We start from the raw sequence: 21,859 nt of genomic DNA, 5'->3' as shown, positions 1-21,859 counted from the left end.
GTAAGGCACCTTATTATATTTAAACTGTTAGCCTGTTGGTTCCTTAAATTAAACTCCTGTTTATACCCAAAATGGACCTGACAAGTTTCCTCATTCCAGATTATATTTTGAGAGAAGAAATAGCAAAATTTATTTATAGTTGATTGGTTCTTATTATCTGCAAGGTACTGGAGAATGCAAAAATAGGTTAAATGATGTCCTGTTGTTAAGGGAATAGCCAGTCTAATGAAGTGAAGTCTTCCTAGTGTTGTACATGTAATAGGTTCTCAGTGGAAACTTAAAGAATGATAAAAAGCCAAGGCTGATACCTTTGTTGTTCTTCCAGTGACATGCTTTATATCCCCTGGGGGCAGGGGATACATTTGACACCTTGAAGTCCATCTGGAGCAGCTCATTTTCAGTTATTTGGTTTGAAATATACTTGAGAATAGAGGCACCTGGCTGCCTCAGTTGGTAGAGCATGCAACTCTTGATCTCAGGGTTGTGAGCTGAAGCCCCATGTTAGGCACCGAGTTTACCTTAAAAAAAAAAAAAAAAAAAAAAAAAAAAAGAATAAAATATATTTAATTAATAGTAAATATATAATAATAAAATATTGTAATAACTTTGTGTGATGACAGATGGTAATTACACTTACCATGGTGAATATTTCATAGTGTCTGTAAAATTCAAATCAGTATGTTATACACCCAAAACTAATATAATATTGTATGTCAACTGTACTTCAGTTCAAAAAAAAATGAAAAAGGCAAGACTTTCTGTTTATAAGGAAGTGTAACAGAGCATTGGCATTTCCTAGTAATGAGATTATAATATCTATCAACTTAATTAGGTTTATAAGCCTTTATATAAGTTTTTTTGGTTATGCTACAAGTGATAAAATTTGTTTATTACTACAATCACCCCCAAAACTTAAAATGAATACTTAAACGTGAATGCCCACAATTAACTATAAGCCTTGTATGTTTTCTTTTTAGAAAGGATTAGAAAGTGCCTTTTTTCTGAACCTAACAAATTGTTGTAAACAGTTATTTTTTTCTTCTATTTGTGAAAACATTAACAAATATATATATATATATATATATATATATATTTAGATCAAGATAAAGATACTGATTTATGTAAATACCTAGGCTGCTGTGATATTTCTGTTTTGGTAACAGGATCAGTGGGAGATTACTAATTGTCATGAGGCATACTGAGATATATAGCTATTCTGGTAGGAAACTGGGATTCTTTCAGATAGTCAAGGAAGAAAATTCTGGTCAGCTCTTGTGCAAAAAAGTATTCTTATTCATTCCAGATTTGTAATAAAATTTCTTAGTATTAAAATATGAAAGTTATAAAAAAATTCAAGTTATAAAAGGAACAGGTATACCTGCTTTAAATAGCACTTTGATAAATAGAAGTAACCATGGTTGTATGTGATTCAACTGAATTCTTTATTTTATATTGTCTTGTCAAATGTGGAAGTAGTTCTTTTACATTTAGTTGTCTTACGGTTTACTGAAATTTTAGTTTACAGGCAGCATTAAGGGCAGACCCAAAGGACTTCAATTGTTGGGAGTCATTAGGAGAGGCATACTTAAGCAGAGGTGGCTATACCACAGCCTTGAAATCCTTCACAAAAGCCAGTGAGCTGAACCCAGAATCCACATACAGTGTGTTTAAGGTTGCAGCAATACAGCAAATCCTAGGCAAATATAAGGAGGCGATAGCTCAATACCAGCTGATCATTAAAAAGAAAGAAGATTATGTGCCAGCTTTGAAAGGTAATTTTTTCATAGCTCCTTTGACTTTTGTGATACTAGAGTATAAAATCCTTGTGTAAATTTCCTAAATGTATTTCATAACCTGAAAAGGACTTCTTAGTCAACAGTGGCTTCTTTCATGAACCTCTTATAATATGGCTTGTTATATAGATTTGAATATAGAGAGATCAAATCTTATTTCCTAACAGTTAATCAATAGTAGTATGATATTTAACTTTTAGACAAACAGCATGATAGCTATTTGGTCTAAAAATGGATCTCTAAAACAAGAGTTTTCCTCCTGTTATATTTTGGTAATTAATTTACCATATCTTCAAAATATCTCAATACCTTTTAATTACTTTTTAAGTTACAGAAGATTTTTTTTTCACTTTTTGTTTTGTTTTGTTTTGTAATTTAAATCAGAAATAGTGGGGGCGTCTGGGTGGCTTGGTTGGTTGAGCATCCAACTTCCGCTCAGGTCATGATCTCACGGTCCGTGGGTTCAAGCCCCGCGTCGGGCTCTGTGCTGACAGCTCAGAGCCTGGAGCCTGTTTCAGATTCTGTGTTTCCCTCTCTCTCTGCCCCCCCCCCACCCCGTTCATGCTCTGTCTCTGTCTCAAAAATAAATAAACATTAAAAAAAAAATCAGAAATAGTGTATGTTGTAAGCAATGCATAACTTAGGCCTTGAAAACTTTTGTTTTAATTTTGTAAAACTTTCCTCAAAAGAATTCACGTTTATTAGATCTTTATTGGGTACTTTAGGAAATTGCTGTTTCATTTATTACATTTTTACTGTGTAGTTTGCTATCTAGTTTTGAATATAAAAAGATGAAATCTTGCTTCACAACAGTTAATAAATAGTAATATGATGGAGAATAGCATTTAGGTAATATCACCATTTTCAAGGCTGAGGTTTTAAGAGTTAAGTAATCTGCCCAAAGTCAAGGAAATTCTTTCTATAGATTTTTATCACTTTTAGCACATGTTACTGCAGCAGTACTAAGTGTATGCGAGACCATACTTAAAGATAATTTTTATAAAATACCGTTAAGTTTTGTTTTCTGAAAAGTGGCTTTAAAATAACACCGCTACATTTTTTAAAGTTTATTCTAAGTGTTTCTGTATGTGTTTTAATAACTATAAACTAACTGGTTTTAGGTTTGGGCGAATGCCATCTTATGATGGCAAAAGCAGCTCTAGTGGATTATCTTGATGGGAAAGCTGTGGACTACATAGAAAAAGCACTGGAATATTTTACTTGGTTAGTGTTATTCTTATTATTCATTGTGTTTATTTTCTTAGCATTATCTTAAAGCCAAATTTAGAAAATCTTCCTGTATTTTTTTCTGTGAGATACAGCAATCAGTACTCAGAATATTAAACATAAAGAATAACGGAGTAGCCAATGAATTCTGACATATTGTATTAACGTGGCACTGGGAAACAGATACAGTTTCTTGCTCTTGTTGACCTGCTGGCTGCATAGGGAAGGGTGGGAAGAAAGAAGCATTCTGCTAGAGGAGCAGCAGCTTGAATACTGTGCATCAGTGTTCCCTTGCAGGAGACCTAGAAATGCCAGTACCTCCAATTGAACTGATTGGGAACTAGGACTTGCGGTGAACAGTATGATTTATATTCAATGGTAAGGGCCGCTTCTAGGTATCTTGGTAGGGTTGAAGGTGAGGGGAAACGAGCAATCTGCTCCTGGAGAGAATCTGTGTAGTAAGAAAAAGTGATGTGTAATATTAAGGGAATCAGAAAAATTTGAGTAAACCTGGTATTTTTATTGAACCGTAAATTCACCAGCTAAGTAGAAGTGCTGTTTGTGGTAGATGATTTTAAGAAGTCCACATGTTGCACATACGTTTGAAATTTTTTTTCTTAAACACCTTTCTTGTGCTTCCTTTCCTTTCTTTTCCGACTTGTCTTCTCTTCTGTTTCCTGTTGATTTAGTTGCTCCAGAATATGAACCAAATATGAAAAGAAAACCTGAGCCTTTTTTCTCCCGAAGGTTTTTATTGCTGCTTTTCAAGTCTCACATTATATAGATCTTTCCAAAGAGGAAAGGGTATTGTGAACAGGGCATGCTTTGTTTGAACTAGTATTTAAGAGTAATTGTGAACCTTTGATGATACTTGAGATACAAAAACTGCCTTTCTGAGAATGGGAAATTTTGTTCTGGGTAGCCCATAGCTTGTAGCATTCACAGCCAATTATATGGAGGTATATAAAACTCTTAAAGTGATAATCCCCAAATTTATATTTACTTCTGGATGTAAAAGTTCGTACCACCACAATTCTTGTGTAAAGGTGATAGAAGTTATTTCACCTTACGGATACTTTATTTTTTTATTGAAAGAGTTTAGGCTATTAAAATGGCCTCTGTTTCTCTTTTCTCCTTCTATTTTCTTCTTTCACGTTGTAGATTTTATTTACTTTTATTTTGTTTTATTTTATTTTATTTTACTCTTTTCATCACAACAAGTATACTCTTTAACTCCCATTCTCTTTTCTCCCTCATCTCCCGCCCTCCTCCCCTCTGGTAACCATTGTGTGTTCTGTATAGTTAAGAGTCTGTTTCTTGTTTCTTGGTTTATGTCTCTTTTTTTCTTTTATTTTTCCTTTGCTCGTTTGTTTTGTTTCTTAAATTTCACATATGAGTGAGATCATATGGTATTTGCCTTTCTCCAACTGACTTATTTCGCTTAGCATTATCCTATCATGCTGTCATTTTTAGATGTTATGCTAAGATATTTAAGCAGAGGAACTACAAATAGTGTTGTCCTTCCTCCTGATTCTCACAGTGGGCTCTCAGTGATGACTGCAATAATTAATCTTATCTCTCAGAAAGATACTGGAAAATGATTTTTGGCTGGACTCTTTTAGTAGAAAAGGCTATGAGAAATGTTCCATCTGCTTGTCCATCTGCCAGTAACATAGCTGTTTGTGATAGCTGGTTATTGAGACTTGGCTTAAGTGAAATTGTCATGTTTTATTTATAAGATCTTGAGAAGAGAAAAATGAAGAGAAATAGTGAGATTTTTCTCATTTTAAGAAGAGGTGACCTTTATCACCATAATTAATACTTTTATTTACTCTTTTAAGTTTGTGCATTCAGTCATATTTCTTCAATAAATCATGAGTTTTCACATTTTCATATTTAGCTTTTTGGTAATCTTGGTCTTAGTAAAAATCCTTTGGACCACCAAATATATTTAACATATCACACATTTACTAGTCATTTTTATTTGACCAAAGACCAACAAGCAAAAACGTGAGTTTACAATAATTAACTGAGAGAGAGCTACCAACTTTACTACTTTGGTTACTGTTTAAAAGACAAACACAGACAGCACAGTTCAAAAAAAATTCAGTTAAAGGTGAATTGGTCCTGGAAAATGTATTGGTTTATTTATGTGATTTCTGCTACTTCTAATAAAAATGATGAAGAGTACCAAAGAGGTGTTTGCAAAATTTCTGGCATTTGAAATAATCACTTCTTTCTCCTTCCCCCCTTCCTTTCTTCTTCCTAATAAGGGAGTGATAACATGTAATTTATTTAGAAAGAATTTAGTAAAGCATTCACTGCACTTAACCAAGGAAGTAATTCTTAATCAAGATTGTAATGAGAGAGATAAACTTCCTAGTTTTTGGAAATAACTTGTAAGTATAAAAATAAAATAAACACTGTTTATTTTTTTAGGGCTCTGCAGCATCGAGCTGATGTGTCTTGCCTTTGGAAGCTAGTTGGGGATGCTTGTACCAGTCTGTATGCTGTCTCACCATCTAAAGTAAATATTAATGTTTTAGGAGTCCTCCTAGGTCAGAAAGAAGGAAAACAAGTATTAAAGAAGAATGAGCTCCTCCATCTTGGAGGAAGGTAATTTACAAAGTTTGCTAGTTAATGACATTTACTTTGAATTAGGACATTTTAACAGAACATAACATTTATTTTTGTATTTCCACAGGTGTTATGGTCGTGCATTAAAACTGATGTCCACATCTAATACATGGTGTGATCTCGGAATTAATTATTACCGTCAAGCACAACATCTAGCAGAAACAGGCAACAACACAAATGATCTTAAAGAGTTGTTGGAGAAATCTTTACAGGTGGGGTTTTGAGAAATTTTTTATAACCTTTTAAAAAAAGAAAAGCTTTTCTGATGTTTTTGATAAATACTATCATGTTTTTACATAAAACCACGTTTATCTTGATATAAATACTGATGTTCCAAGATACCAAAATTAATCTAATTTTACTTTTTCAGTGTCTGAAAAAGGCGGTGAGACTCGACAGTAAAAACCGTTTATACTGGAATGCTCTTGGTGTGGTTTCATGTTACAGTGGTAAGAATTGCATAACACTTCATTATTATTAGAAAATTGCCTGTTTCAGGTAATAAAGTTCAGTTTCATCAAACTCTGTTATTTTTTAGGTATTGGAAATTACGCCCTTGCTCAGCATTGTTTCATCAAGTCAATCCAATCAGAACAAATTGTGAGTGTTTTATGTGTCTGTCTGTGAAAAAGAACTTCAAAATTTCATGTTAATAACTTTCTCAGGCTGCCATGTAGACAGGGACCTAATTTTATATATACATCTTTTAGAATCCTGTTGCATGGACCAACTTGGGAGTCTTATACCTTGCAAATGAAAACATTGAGGTAAATGTGTTGTCTGTTTTGTCATGTTAAAGGACATTCTTTATATATGAATGTTACCTCTTTGTAATAGCTTTATATATGAATTTTTTATATGTGAATATTACTTCTTTGTAATAGCTTAGCTTCTTGTGGAGAAATACTTTGGATATTGTTACCTATTCAGTATGCTCACCTATATGCTAGATAATTGATGGCATTCCATTTATTATATTAAATAATGAACGTGTAAGATTTATTTTCCTTTTCATATCACTGAAGAAATTTTGGATTTATAATTATGTTTTTCATTTAAAGATTAGAACAATTTTGTTATGGTTTATTGGGGTGTTTTTCTTTTTATCTGTACATGTATAAGAAGAGTCCTGTGTGGGCTGTGTTAGGGGTGGGGTGATGAAGTAAAAGAGGTGATTAGTAATGTCTAGCAGATTAAGTTTAGCCTATGTTGGGTGATTTAGATTTGGCTTTAGTGGATATTAATTCTTTTATATGCCACAATGTAATTTGTCATACTTTAACAGTTATATATTGGAGAATTAGAAATACAGTAAGTAATTGGAAGCATGCTTGTAGGTCATGTTTAGTAGTTTCCATAAATCTATAGATAATAGAATATCTGTACTATTTTGTGTTTCAGCCGTTATACTGAATATCATCCTTTTAAAATAGTTTCAGTAATACTCTCAGGGATAAAGTAAGTCAGTGCCAAGATTGCTTCAAAAGCCTGTAAATAGAATGAAGGAGAATATAAGTTAGATCTTAAGATACGTGAAAATATTTTTAAAAATTTAAACATAGCTAGATCTCAGTTAAAAAACTCTGAATGTAGTTTTATGATAGTACAACTCAGTTGCTGTCCAGGAGTTGTTGTTTTCATAAGAAAAATAAGACTGTTTCCTGTCACACATTGATTTTTGAGAAAACAGTATAAGGCAGCATATAATAAGCTTTTGTAGTAGAAAAATAAACATGCAATTTAATGGGTCCAAGTGAGGTATCTTTAAGGTTTCCTCACTGCTTAGCACATATTCATGCTGTCCATTCTTTTTTTGCCAAGTTTCAGGTACGTCTCTTTGACCTCCTTGCCGTTAGTTCAGGCCAATTAAGCTTCAGGAGAGGGCAATAGATACTTCTGTCAAACCTGTGGCTAGCAAATGCACGGGTGATTGGTTAAAAGTTCTACGGACTATGAGGTGCATCCCTATTGCCCTTTCACTGGGGACCAAAACCCCTAAGCCTGTAGAGAGAGCTGTTGTACCCAGGAGTTTTCTAGGACTATGTAGTTAAAACACTGTTTTAAGCGTTGCTAATTGTGTTTAAACAATGAAGTTTTGGACTTGTAAGTATTTATGTTGACAAGTCTGACTTACCTTCTTCTCTTATGCTTTTTAAACATAAGCAATTTAATACTAAATTAATAAAATGACATGACATGTTAATTTTTGCCTTTTTTTTTCCTAGCAAGCTCATGAAGCTTTCAAAATGGCTCAGTCCCTTGATCCATCTTACTTAATGTGCTGGATTGGACAAGTAAGATATATAACATATAGTTATTAATAATCCTAGGGTATAAACAACCAGTTAATATAAAATGATACAAGTAACCTGTTAATATAAATAGCAATGATAATGTTGGGTAACAGGTAACATACGAGGACTTCCTTTGTGCCAGTAATTGTGATAGTCTCTTTGTATATAATTATTTCGGTTAATCTTTCATTGATCCTCTGCGATGGTGGTGGTTGTTAAAGTCTTTTCACAGATGGGGAAATTGAAGATTAGAGATCCTTAGTATTGTGCCCAAGGGCATACAGCTTATAATGATTAAGCCTTGATTTGGGGGGCTTTGGGCTCCATCAGCCTGACATTATTATGCTAAAAAACCCTGGAACTCTGTTGTTTAAAGCACATTTACCAAAAATATAAACATCGACAAAGATCATTTTGATTATGTTTTCCCATTTTCTGTAAAATCTTTTTATTTGATTTGGTGCTTGTTTATGAGTATTCTTCCTCTGCTTCCCCAAAGTGCAGAGTTTTGTACTGCCAGATAGGAATCCAGATACTTGGTTATGAGTGTGAGTCTGTCACTGACTGATTTTTAACATATCACTGCTGGATTTCATTTTCTTTACCTGAAAAAGATTGGACTGAGTGGTCTTCAAGGTCTTTCTAGTTGAGAAATTGTAATGAATTAGTAAGTAGTTGATTGTTTTGGTTCAGAGAATAGCAGGAGCATCACCCATATCAGAAAACCACTCATCAGAGTTTAGAATCTTTTATTCTACCTTTGACTCTTGGATCTAATTCTAGTTAATTGGTGAAGCAAGCAGAGTTAGAAAAGTAACTCCTTTCTCTATGAATTGTGGTTAGCATCTGGGCGCTAACGGCATTACTACTAATCTCTGTGTAAGTTGGATGCAGGAGGCCCAAGAATTTGCGTTTCTAACTGCTTCCAAGTGATGATGCTGATGCTGCTCCAGGGACTTGACTCTGAGTAGCACTGCTCTAGATCAGTAGATTTTGGATGCTAATCAGAGCCACCTAGTATTCTTTTTTTAATTTTTCAAGTATTTTATTCTTTTTTTTTTAATGTTTATTTTTGAGAGAGTGTGTGTATGCAAGTGGAGAAGGGACGGAGAGAGAGGGAGACAGAGAATCAATCGGAAGCAGGCTCCATGCTGCAGGTGCAAACCCTGATATGAGGCTTGAACCCACAAACTGTGAGATCATGACCTGAGCTGAAGGCGGATGCTCAACCTACTAAGCCACCCAGGCACCCTTCAGTTCTTTTTATCTAAAAATAATTTATTTCAGGAGTTAACTGGTAGATTTAATCAAAATGGTAACAACAGAAGTGAGACTTTATATTAATTTTTTAATAATATTAGTAATGTATGATAACTAAAAAAAAACCTGATTTTTAAATAAAAGATATAGGAGCTTGAAAGTACTTTTATTTCATAGTCTATAAAGTTAAAGGCATAGGTATATTATTTAAATTCCTGACACACTTTTGAAAAATAAATATGTTGAGACTGTACTCCAGGTCTGTGGAAACTAGAAATCTAGAAGTAAGGACTTCCTTTTTTAAAAAGCTTACCCAGGTGAATCCAAGATGATCGTGTGATTAAGAACCCCAGTCCAGACAAATACCAGTATGAATGGATCAAGGGTGAAAGGGAAGGGAGAAGGTAGCACAGCTTTATCAGTGTTCTGAGGAATTTTATGTGGATTATTGCATCACTGCCTGGTTGCAGAGGGAATTCGGAAAGCATTTGTCAGTTTAAGGGCCAATTTGACAAGTTATTCTGGTCCTCTGAGCCATGGGAATGTAGTAGCCAAGATTGGAAAATAAATTAGCTGTGCTTTGAAGCACAGCTAGTAAACCTTTGGTTCTGCCAAATAATTTCACTTTAAGAACCTCTTTTTTCCTTTTATAGGCTCTTATCGCAGAGACAGTTGGAAGTTATGACACCATGGATCTTTTCAGGCACACTACAGAGCTTAGTATGCATGTAAGAATTTGAACATTATTGAGGATTCATTCATGAATAAAGTATTATTCTTGTTAAGAAAATGAATAGAGTGGTATCAGATGTTGATAACAGCAGTTGTCTCTATTCTTTATTCTATCTTAGAAATAGATTATCTTTAAAGAACTTCTCATTTTCATCTTGTGTTATCTTTCATAAGCTCAGGAAGAAATGACATGGGATTCAATAGATACAGTAGTCATTTAGAATAGAAACTGAGACCCTAGAGAAAAATCAACATGAGATAAGGAGTAGGCCGGCATTTCTTGATTATTTACAAATGTGTTTTAGAACTCCTTTGGTAATTATTGGTTTAATCTCTAAAAATGGTGCTTAGAGAAGGAAATCAACCCATTGGGTGGGGCTCTGTTTTTTTGCACTTTATTTAATCCCATGTGATTCTTCTACTTAGGGTTGAAGCAAGTGATTTAAATATGCTCTGAGCTGTGTTGTATCACAGTGACTCTTTAATTAGAGACACTTTGCAGTTGACTTATGACTAAGATGTGATATTTACTGTATTGAAACTTGCTGTTTTATAATTATTGGTATATTTATTATCTTATATTCACTTGTTAACTTTGTCATTTTTAAAGACCGAGGGAGCAATAGGTTATGCTTATTGGGTCTGTACAACATTGCAAGATAAAAGCAACAGAGATACTGAGCTGTACCGGTACAATATCATTCAGATGAATGCTATTCCAGCCGCACAAGTTGTTTTGAGTAAATACATAGGTAAGGTGTTCAATATTTGAATAACTCAATATCTGAATAAATTGTTGAAACAGTGGAAAGAAGTTTTAAAATTAGTTAATTCCAAGTAAAATATTAGTGTTCCTTAAGACATGAATTTGCCTTTTTTTTTTTCTCCAATGATCAGTCTCCTTTTCAAAATGTATAAGGCCTTTTGAAGAGTGATGAAAATTGCTGCTACCTAATGATCACAATAAAACCGATTTCCATGTTGTAGTGGAAAGCATTTTGGAGTGTAATGGGCCTGAGTTGTTGCTGTTCTGTCTCTGCCATTTATTTCTCTACAGTCTTAGGCCAAGGATTTTACTTCTTTTAACTTCTATTAACCTTGGAAAGTGGAGTTAGTTAATAATATCTAGATGGTAGAGATGTGAAAATTAAATGAGATAATATGCTTTAAATTCCAAAATTGGTGTGTTTAATCTCCCACTTTAACACCTGATTTTTCTTCAGAATACTGGAAAAATACATGTAGCCTCAGGAAAAGGACAGAATAGTGAAGTTTCATTAACCATCTATTGTAAAATTTTCCTTTCTTCCTTACTAAAACTAATAGTTTTATTACCAGTTTAATCTTGCCATTTGTAGCAACATGGATGGAGCTAGAGTGTAATAAGTCAAATTAAATGAAACAAGTCAAATAGAGACAATAGAGTCAAGTAAGTCCAAAAAGAATAAGTCAATAGAGTCAAATAAGTCCAAAAATACCATATGATTTCACTCATATGTGGAATTTAAGAAACAAAACAAACTAGCAAAGTTTAAAAAATAAGAGAGGTGACAAACCAAGAAACACACTCTTAACTATACAGAACAAACTGATGGTTACCATAGGGAATGTGGGTGGGTGAATGGGTGAGGCAGGTGATGTGGATTAATTAAGGAATGCACTTGTGGTCATGGGAGGTGGGGGGTGGAAAACTACCAGTGGCTTTTAGTCTCTGCTCCTCCTCTTAGCTATGGTGAAACCTTTGTCATATTACCGAATTGGATTTTAGTTTTCTCATCTGTAATACAGGAATAAAAGCATCTATTGCTTAGAGTTTAAATGGGATGATTTATACAAAATGATATGCAAAGTACCCTGGATGCTCAAGAAATGTTAGTTTTGCTAGCCTTTTATTTATCCCTTGAGAAATTCTAATAAAGAAGAAAGAAGTTTAAGCAGTTTTATGGGCAGTTTAGTATTATGAAGAAACAGATAAACTGAAAAGCAGAAGAGAAAATTTCTCATCATAGGTATGGAGAGGATTGTAATACTCTTCCTGCATTGAGCCTGGGATACTTGAGCAGAAGGCAGTTAGTTTATAAACATCAGCACATCAGAGCACTAACATCTTACGCCATTTCCCAAAATGAATGACTCCAATAAATATCTAGAGCCTCTGTGAGAGTGTATGGATCAGAAGTTTTATCGATAAATTTCCGTAAGAATGGGTAACATTTATAAAGAATTTACACAGGGGTAAATATTTACCTTTCTACAAAATTTGGATCCCTAGAACAATGAACACATAATTCCCTGATAGTTATGCGTACTCTGGTTTTTTACCCTAGAGTGGAGTCATATCTATTTGTCTGGCTGACAGTTTGCCTTAGGGTGAGTGTACTTGGAAGGCATGAATCTCTTTTTAGTGTGATTCAGTTTTGGTATTCCTCTCTTTTGTGACGTTAGGATTTTTCAAGAGTAAGGTTGATTATGTGATTTTCACTTTATGCTTTGACGTTAGAGCCTAACTATCATATAAATTGTGGTTACACTGTACTTTGTTAAGCAATTTTAAGGGATTTTAAGTGATGGTTTGTTTCCCAATACTACTTTTAAGTTTTTTAATGTTTAATTATTTTTGAGAGAGAGAGAGAGACAGAGACAGAGACAGACAGAGCATGAGCAGGGGAGGGGCAGAGAGAGAGGGAGGCACAGAACCTGAAGCAGGCTCCAGACTGTCAGCTGTCAGCACAGAGCCCAACCAAGGCTTGACCTTGTAGACCACGAGATCATGACCTGAGCCGTAGTCGAACGCTTGATCAACTGAGCCACCCAGGCACCCCTCTCAATACTGCTTTTAAATAAATCAGATGTGTTTCTTCTTTGTGCATTCGTAGATAGATGATGTTTTTTGACATTAAAATTTCAAAGTTCTGCACTGAAAGTGCCCAAGTCATCCCGTGTTTCCAGTGTATAATACTGAGTGAATTTTTTAAAAACACATAGAAATTGGAAGCAAACCACCAAGAAAATTGCAGGAAAGATTAAGTGATTAGCCAAAAAACTGAATTTCCTTATGAATCTCATGACTAGTGTTAATATAAGCTACAATTTCAAATTATTACACCTTTGGGGATAAAAATGTTTAGACTTTAAGCATAACGAGAAACTATAAATACTTATAAAATATTCAATAACTTAAAACAGTTATAAAATGATTACTAGTACTTTATAGTCAAGATAAAAATGAGACCATTCTTAATAGCTGTGATCTCAGGAAGTAATCTGGTGTTAAAGGCATTGAAAATAAGACTCACATTTTACAAATACGATCAACATGCACATGTAAAGAAAAGATATTTTTGGATTTCCAGAAAGAATTCAGAATTATGCTCCAGCTTTCACAATGTTGGGTTACTTAAATGAACATCTACAACTGAGAAAAGAAGCAGCAGGTGCATACCAAAGGTAAACTCTACATTTAATTAAGAGTCGTCTGTATTTATCACTTGGCTTTTTAAAATTTGTTTTCATTTCATGAAGAAGGTGCTACACAAATGTTCTGATTCCTTTCCTGATCTCTAATTATCTATCATTACATTTTTAAAAATTCAGTTTTAAATTTTCAGCTATATTTTGGTTTCTGTTGCTCTATCCCAGAGAGACAGACAGGAGAAAAAACAAAAATCAAACTGAAAAGTCTCCCAGATTCTGTTTTAGAAAAATCTGTCTCTTTATTTTAAAAATGTGTAGGCTCATTCAGAGAAGAAATAAGAACATTATATTTGTCTGAATCGCTTTAAGATCTACTGTATTTTATTCATTCAATACATAGTTTTTCAATTGCTGTGTGCCAAACATTGTCCTTGACACTAGCAATTGAGCAGTGAAATAAAACAGACACAGACTCCATTTTCATGGAGCTTCTGACCTGGTGGTGGGGAGGCATGTCATAAGCTTATAGACATCTGTGATGGTAATTGCTAAGAAAGAAAATCAAAATGGGGTAGAGGGTCAGGGACTGTGAAGGCAGGCAGTGAATTTGAGACAGGTTTAACAAGCATAGGCTTAGTAAAGAGGCAGTTGAGGCTTGGGCTGCATGAAGTGAGGCTATAAGCCATTCAAGAGGGCAACAGCATTCCAGGCAGAGGAACAGCGAGAGCAAGTGCTCTGAAACAGGAATGCACTTTCCATGTTGAGAAAACAAGGACCGTGTGCTCGAGTGAAATGACCAACCAAGAGGGTGGTAGGCAATGAAATCAACTTGCAGGTTTATTCTCTGCAAATTAATTGATTGGTGAATAAAAAAATGACAATGTTGGGGATACTAGTTGAAAAGTTAAAAGACCTAACTGCATGTATCATTCCCTTAAAAGTAAAAAATAGATACTTAGAAGAAACTTTGTCAGATACAAAGTCATTGAGGTGTCCCAAATGCTTTGCCATGCCCTTTCATGGATCTCCTGGCAGTTCAAAGGAGTTATCACTAGATGGTACTGGAGGCTATATAATCAAGAAGTTCTTTTTTATTTTATTTTTTATTTTTATTTTTTAACATTTATTTATTTTTGAGAGACAGAGAGAGACAGAGCATGAGCAGGGGAGGGGCAGAGAGAAAGAGAGAGGGAGACACAGAATCCGAAACAGGCTCCAGGCTCTGAGCTGTCAGCACAGAGCCTGACGTGGGGCTGGAACTCACAACCTGCGAGATCATGACCTGAGCGGAAGTCGGACGCTTAACCGACAGAGCCACCCAGGCGCCCCAGGAAGTTCTTTTTTAAAGGTATATGTGGAAGTTCATGAAAAGCAACAATTCTGTGTCTTTCAATGGCATGATAAGCTTAATAGTAAACAAATTGTAGAAATATGGTAGAATACAACAGTGAGCAGGATTTTTAAACAAAGAAGATTAACTTCAGAGTGCTTGCCATTTTATTGTATATACTCTAATCACAAATAGTGTGAATCTAACAACTAGTTACGCCTTCAAGTTAAAATAGCAACTCCACAGTCATGTGGATATGCACCAGTCTTCCTTGACCAATCACTGCTGTTGTTTTCTGCCTTAGACAAGTATTTGAGGCTTGAAACCACAAATTAGGTATAAATCTAACCAGTATAGTATAGTATAATATAGTATAGTATAGTATAGTATAGTATATTAATGTGTAATACGGCCTTAGACTTCTTTGGCAAATATTTGTTTTTCATGTAACATCACTTGAGTGTTTCTCCCTAGATCATCCTTTTTAAACAGAAAAGAAAATAAAAAAACAAAAAAATCTTACTAAATATCCAACTCCTATTAGTTGTTAAGACATTTTTCTGCTTTCCCAAAGGGGACTGAACACAAGATAAAAATGAGACATGTCACATGTTGATGTATTTATTCTAAGCCTTTAGGGACTCCTGATAAATCTTTTCTTTCTTAACTAAGTATTGCTTAAATATTTTTCTATATGTAAAAGTTAAGTGCACATGAAAGCACTCAATTTCCTGGCTTCCTAACTTAAACCACTAGTATATAAATATTTTTAAGATTGTTTGCTGTATACTTGAGTTAATGTCAAAACTTAAAATAGTGATACCATTGTTTCCTGTATTTAGATTAAGTTTTTTTGGAATATTTAAAACTCACGTGTGATGAATGATTTCACTAAATAAGAGATCACCTTATTCAAGTTCCTTTCCTGATAGTCTAAAATCTACATATTGTTTTTGGTGTACCAACTTATTAATATGTGAAAAACTTGTTATAGCTGACATTAAAGAATTAGATGAATGAAATGAAGAAAACAAGAATCTGTAGATTCAGTTAAAGAAGAAGAGTAAAAGAATGCTGTTTCACAGAGCTAATTTAAAATACCTGCCCCCCCCCCCGCCCCCTTTTTTTTTCCAGGGCAATGTTATTGTTACAAAGTGTGGAAGACCAAGATACTTATAATGTTACAGTAAGAAATTATGGCAGATTATTATGGTAAGCATATTTTTTCCCCATTAATTCTGTGAATCTGTTAGACTTTTCTGGTGAAAGCTATTGGACTAGTGAGGTAGTGATGAATCCAGAGTAATGGAACATGTAGAGATGAGTGGGCTGATGATTATGTCCTCTGGATACATAATCTCCTCAATACTGGGCTCTGTTAATACTTTCCTGTTCCTCTAACGGTACCTAGTGGCACTGTGCTTTAGTGAGAAGCAGATTTAGAACTGATGGTTGTGGACTATACAAGAGAACATTTCAAAGAGAGGCGTTGCTGTCTGTATAGTAGAACCCTTGTTAATTGGAAGAGAAATTGGACTTATTCTCATTTGCATGCTATATATATTTACACTGGGAATGGACTTTAGAGATCTATTAATATATGTATTAATGTATGTATTACATACCTTAAATAAATTAATATATTTCATTAATTTTTAATTAATATTAAATAAATAAGTATTAAATAATATATGTATGTATCCATAAACAATCTAAGGTAGCCAGCCCTCTTTCCTTCCATCAAAAAAGAAAAAAAAAAAAGCCCTTTTAAAATTTTACAAAGGGGCGCCTGGGTGGCTCAGTCGGTTGATCATCCGACTTCCTCAGGTCATGGTCTCGTGGTTCATGGGTTCGAGTCCTGTGTTGGGCTCTGAGCTGACAGCTCGGAGCCTGGAGCCTACTTCAGATTCTGTGTCTCCCCCTCTCTCTCTGCCCCTCCTCTGCTCATGCTCTCACTCTTTCTCTCTCAAAAATAAATAAACATTCAAAAAATAAAATTGTGCAAAAAATTTTTTGTGTATGTATATTTTGGGATGGAGAGAGAGCTGTATAGCTTTTTCAGATTCTCAAAGACTTTTGACTGAAAAATAATTTTAAAAAAAAGATTAAAACCTAGGTATTTTAGAGAATAGAATTAGGTCTGGAGAATAGAAGTGTTATGGGGCAGTGGGGGGAAGGTTTTTGGCTTCAGTTAGAGAGGTGTTCCTCAAGCTGAAAACTGCCCCCAAATTGAATGATCAAAACTGTAGTTTGATATTTTGAGGTTAGTGCCTACATCTTTTAAAGAGGTACATACTAGAGATCTGAGGTAGCCAGTTACTTTCTTTTATATTTGTGTAACTGAAAAATATCCATAGACAGGAAAATACTATTGTTCTGACTGCTCTTCCTTCCATTTATCTTAAACTGTTTTGTTTAGGAGTTGATGGAGTTTTGTTATTTCTAAGATTTTGTTGTAGCAGAAGATAGGTTATAAGAAATTATATGGAACAAGTATCTGTTCTCTTTAGTTTTGATGTAATGTAAATATTTTAGAAGAAAATCTCTATCTCCTATTGAAAATAGATCATCTTTTTAATTTGTTTTATTATGAAATACATTAAACATGCAAAATGCAGTAAGTAGTATAGAATGTAATTTAATGAATAGTCACTGCTCAAATATAACAGATCTTAAAATTGTCCATTGTCTTCAGGGTGTTTTTTTTTCTTTTCTCTTCCCAAAGAAAAATTTACAAGTAAAGTTGAAGCCCCTTGTGCCCTTTCTAGTTCTATTCTTTTCTCTACAAAAGTAATCACATGTTTGAAGATAGTGTTTTTTTTAAATTAATATATGTATATATCCATGAACAATTTAAGGTAGCCCTCTTTCCTTCATCAAAATATTTACCAAAATTTGAGGGTTTTTTTTTTATTTTAACAAATTTTTTTTTTAAATTTTTTTAACGTTTATTTATTTTTGAGACAGAGAGAGACAGAGCATGAACGGGGGAGGGTGAGAAAGAGGGAGACACAGAATCTGAAACAGGCTCCAGGCTCTGAGCTGTCAGCACACAGCCCGACGCGGGGCTCGAACTCACGGACTGCGAGATCGTGACCTGAGCCGAAGTCGGCCACTCAACCGACTGAGCCACCCAGGCGCCCTGGGTTTTTTTTTTATTTTAAAAACCTTAAATTTTTTTGCTTTTTAAAATCTTTCACCTTTATGAGAACTAATTTTAGAACCAAAGATTGTATTTTTAGCTACCACACACACTCCTCAAGATTAAAAGGATTTTCTAAAAAGATTTCCAATAACACATTAAAAATAGAAACAGCTTGTGATTATAGTGATGGATACCAAAAATAAGAATCTCAAAGCCACAGTGTATCATTTCCAGGTGATGGCAGCTACTCTTCATCTTTAAATAAGCAAAACAATTATTTTTTTGTTGTTAAAAAGTATTGTACTTTTATCATATGTAACAAGTTTTACTTTTCTTCCTATTAAATACAGAAAAGGTAATCTATAGTTTTATCTGTGGAATTTAGTGTATCTTTATACTTCCAAAAAAAGGATGTGCAGGTAAACACTTTACACAAAGGCTAGGTTTGATTTTGACTAGGTATTTTATGACTTTAGTTAAGCTTGTCAAAGATGCTCGGACAATACTCATAGGGTAATATTCAACCCACATATGTAGCTTAAAGAGTTCTGTATAGAAGTTAACTTCAAATTATTTTTTATAACTTGGGATTTTAGTTCAAGTTCGTTAATAAGAAAGACTCTGTAATTTAGCCAAACTAATCACTTTCACATGTAATTTAAAGGAAGCAAATTTTGAAGTTAAATTACCCCAGTGCATCTTATTTGAAATAAACAGTACGCCTTTTATTTTATCTTTTCTATAGCCTTAACAGTGATAGATGAGGTAGGTGAAGGTATTAAAAGAACCTTAGTATCTCTCTGTATTTTTATGATGTAAACCAAAAAATTTTTTAATATTAAAAGTAAGTTATGTTTTGCTTCTTAGTTCCATTGGTGAATATGATAAAGCTATCCAGACTTTTAAGTCAACACCTCTTGAAGAGTTAGAAGACATCATAGGTTTTGCATTGGCTTTATTTATGAAAGGTCTATATAAGGAAAGCAGCAAAGGTGAGTATGTTGCTTGATGCTAAAGGGCACATCTTACTTTTCTAGGGCTGAGTGGAATTTAATTACAACAAACTTACATATAGAAAGGTGGAACATTGAAATGGGAACAGGACTTGCAATGTTTATTTAAATCTGACTAGTAACCAGGAATGACACTAGGTACTTTTTATCTGTTTCCTTATTTAATACATTATTTTGATGAATAGGCCTTATAGCAGTGTTATGAGCTGAGTATTTATCTTTATTATTTACATGAGGAAACTGAGGCCAAAGATCACTTAAGGTAGAAATACGCGTTACCACCTGAAAGCAGGTCTTTGCTTAAGTGTAAATTTCTGATAAATGAAGACCTTAACCGTTGTTAGTAATAGTGTTTTATTTTCTCCAGAAATGCTCATTGAGTACATTCTCATGTATATATAAAGACCCAATCTATGTGTGTGCAGCTCATTTTAAGTATCTACAGCTTGATGGAGTTACTGGTATGCATGTGAGAATTTTCATGATATCTCAATGGCTACAAGTCTTCACATCTCTTAAAGACTTCCCTGTAAAGATAGAAGTTGGGGAATGTCCCACAATAATCCTAACGATATGCCCAGTATCACCTTGAGCCAGTTAAACCAAGTTAGATTATTATAAATGTTTGTTCTGTCCACTTGAAAATAAGGGAACAATAACATGTAATTATAGTTAGACCTTTAAAAAATAAGATTAGAAAGGGAGAAATTTCACTATTTGTCAATCAAAATTGTGTTTATATTGTTTTGTTTCTGTTTCCAACTCTGTGTAATAGCCTATGAGAGAGCCTTGTCTGTTGTTGAATCAGAGCAGGACAAAGCGCATATCTTGACAGCTCTAGCAATAACAGAGTATAAACAAGGAAAAATGGATGTAGCCAAGACATTGCTATTTAAATGGTATGTATGGTTGACATCAACACTTCACGAGACCAGATACTTAAACATTGGATTAAAAATTGGAATAATGTAAAATGAGGCTTTTAATGTTGGATCTTTTTGGTGAACAAAAAAGATGGGACTGAACCAGTTGTGAACTGAAAATCATAGGTGGAGCTAGAGATCATGGCTTAATTCTTAGCTCTGGATCCATCCAGTCCTTCAAAAGCATCCTGTATTCTCTGTGTATTATTTTTTTGTTTAAAAGAGTAATCGAGGGGCTCCTGGGCCTCGGTTAAGCTTCCACTTCAACTCAGGCCATGATTTCACGCTTCGAGAGTTCGAGCCCCACCCACATCGGCCTCTCTGCTGACAGCTCAGAGCCTGGAGCCTGCTTCAGATTCTGTGTCTCCCTCTCTCTTGCCCCTCCCCTTCTCACACTCTTTCTCTCTCTCAAAAATGTTTATGTTTATAAAAAAAAAAAAAAGAGTAATTGATCACTTGATCTAATAAGATGTTAAATCTTTAATGAAGGCATTTCTAACTGGCTTTTTTTTGTTGGCCTCTTTGGTCCCCAAAGAGATTTCTTTCTCTTTCTTTTTCAAGTTAACCTGATAAAATAAAATTCATTTAAAATTAAAACTTAAAAAAAAAAATCATAGCAGGGGTGCCTGGGTGGCTCAGTTGGTTAAGTGTCTTAGCTCTTGATTTCAGCTCAGATTGTGATCTCATGATCATGAGTTCGAGCCCTGCATCAGGCTTCTGCTGAGTATGGAGCCTGCTTGGTATTCTCTCTCTCCCTCTGTCTTGCCTCGTCCGTGTTCACACTCTCTCTCCCTCTTTGTCTCAAAATAAATAAATATTTTAAAAAAGTAAATAATAAATAAAAATAGAAAAATTATACCAATATATTGTACCTATTTCTATATTTTTGGAATAAATTAATAAAATAACAGCCTATGGTATCTATGGTTATTTACATGGTTATATGGTTAATTATCTAAAACTCAAACCACAAAACGCTATTTGTACTTGTTTCTAAAACTTAGATATAATGAACAGAAAAGAAATTTGGCTGTTGCACTGTGGAAAGCTCTTGGTATTTTTAATGCTTTAGACATTCAGGGAAATTGCTGTCCCTAGAAGCCAAGGAATCTGTTTTATGTTTATCTTAAATTTGAACTTAGTTTGGTGAATCTTTAAGTAAATTGCTTTTTTACTAAATGTTAAATATGTTTTAATACTTACAGACTAGTGTACTTTGGCTAATAGACAATTAAAAATGTTTACAGCTCTATCTTAAAGGAACCAACCACAGAAAGCCTTCAAGCCTTGTGTGCTCTAGGATTGACAATGCAGGATCCTACACTGTCAAAAGCGGCACTTAATGAATTACTGAAGCACATCAAACAGAAAGACAGTAATTATCACAAGTGCCTTCTTTCTTCAGCAATTTATGCACTGCAAGGCCGCAGTGTGGCAGTGCAGAGACAAGCATCTAAAGCTGTTCACAGGTAAGTTCTGTGCTTGTGAACTTGGAATAACTATACTTGATGAGCTGATCTTTGACACTGGGAATATAAATATAAATATAAAATCAGGTAAACATATGTATTTGGAAACCAGAACGTGGTTTTATGAAACTGCACTTAGGAGCAGTTACCTGTTAGTCAGGTAACTAACTATACACATTATTTCGTCTATAATTTTTTTTTTAATTCAGTTGATAAGGAGATAAGAGAACAGAAATTTTGCACTTACTCAGGTTAAGGCCTGAACCTCATTTTAATACAGAAGCCCTTGTTTATTCTTTCATTTATTTATTTTTGCCCTTATTTATGCTTAAGCTTGTGGTATTGCCCATTTGTTATCTGATACTGCCCACTTTGATGGTCTTAGGAATTTTTTGGCCACTCAAACATTCATTAATGTCTTCAAAATTTAGAAAATAGAAAGCTGTTATTACTAGTAACAGTAGTTATTTGTTTTATTTTCGGTAGTAAAGTGTTGTAAATGTAGTTTGTTTTTCCTTCCACAATTTTCATCTCCTTGTGTTTTCCTTGAACACAACATATTAAATTTCCTTAGCTTTTCTTAATCTCATGGCTTTGTAATCATCATATTACTGATTTTTCC

General features: G+C 34.1%; 1 protein-coding gene and 1 long non-coding RNA gene across 6 annotated transcripts in view; one reads left to right on the top strand and one right to left on the bottom strand.

Annotated features, from left to right (window-relative positions):
- SKIC3 (SKI3 subunit of superkiller complex) overlaps positions 1-21,859 on the top strand; it is a 107,980-nt gene that overhangs the window by 54,043 nt on the left and 32,078 nt on the right. For all 5 annotated transcript variants that reach the window (XM_049647600.1, XM_049647598.1, XM_049647601.1 and 2 more), the window contains exons 19-33: positions 1,519-1,772; positions 2,915-3,017; positions 5,460-5,636; positions 5,725-5,869; positions 6,028-6,106; positions 6,196-6,257; positions 6,368-6,424; positions 7,883-7,951; positions 9,865-9,939; positions 10,554-10,695; positions 13,297-13,390; positions 15,822-15,899; positions 18,700-18,824; positions 19,621-19,744; positions 21,016-21,237. In XM_049647600.1, coding sequence (XP_049503557.1) covers positions 1,519-1,772; positions 2,915-3,017; positions 5,460-5,636; positions 5,725-5,869; positions 6,028-6,106; positions 6,196-6,257; positions 6,368-6,424; positions 7,883-7,951; positions 9,865-9,939; positions 10,554-10,695; positions 13,297-13,390; positions 15,822-15,899; positions 18,700-18,824; positions 19,621-19,744; positions 21,016-21,237 — 1,806 coding nt within the window. The remainder of the gene's footprint in view (positions 1-1,518; positions 1,773-2,914; positions 3,018-5,459; positions 5,637-5,724; positions 5,870-6,027; positions 6,107-6,195; positions 6,258-6,367; positions 6,425-7,882; positions 7,952-9,864; positions 9,940-10,553; positions 10,696-13,296; positions 13,391-15,821; positions 15,900-18,699; positions 18,825-19,620; positions 19,745-21,015; positions 21,238-21,859) is intronic.
- Positions 6,974-9,605, bottom strand: LOC125934314 (uncharacterized). Its single transcript, XR_007461314.1, has 2 exons — positions 9,525-9,605; positions 6,974-7,145 (listed from the first exon to the last, which is right to left on the bottom strand). It is a non-coding gene; the product is annotated as an uncharacterized LOC125934314 (long non-coding RNA).

This window comes from Panthera uncia (genome assembly GCF_023721935.1).
Source record: "Panthera uncia isolate 11264 chromosome A1 unlocalized genomic scaffold, Puncia_PCG_1.0 HiC_scaffold_17, whole genome shotgun sequence".
Lineage (NCBI taxonomy): Eukaryota > Metazoa > Chordata > Mammalia > Carnivora > Felidae > Panthera > Panthera uncia.
Note: the sequence above shows the minus strand (reverse complement) of the source record. Positions and strands in the feature narration are given on the sequence as shown.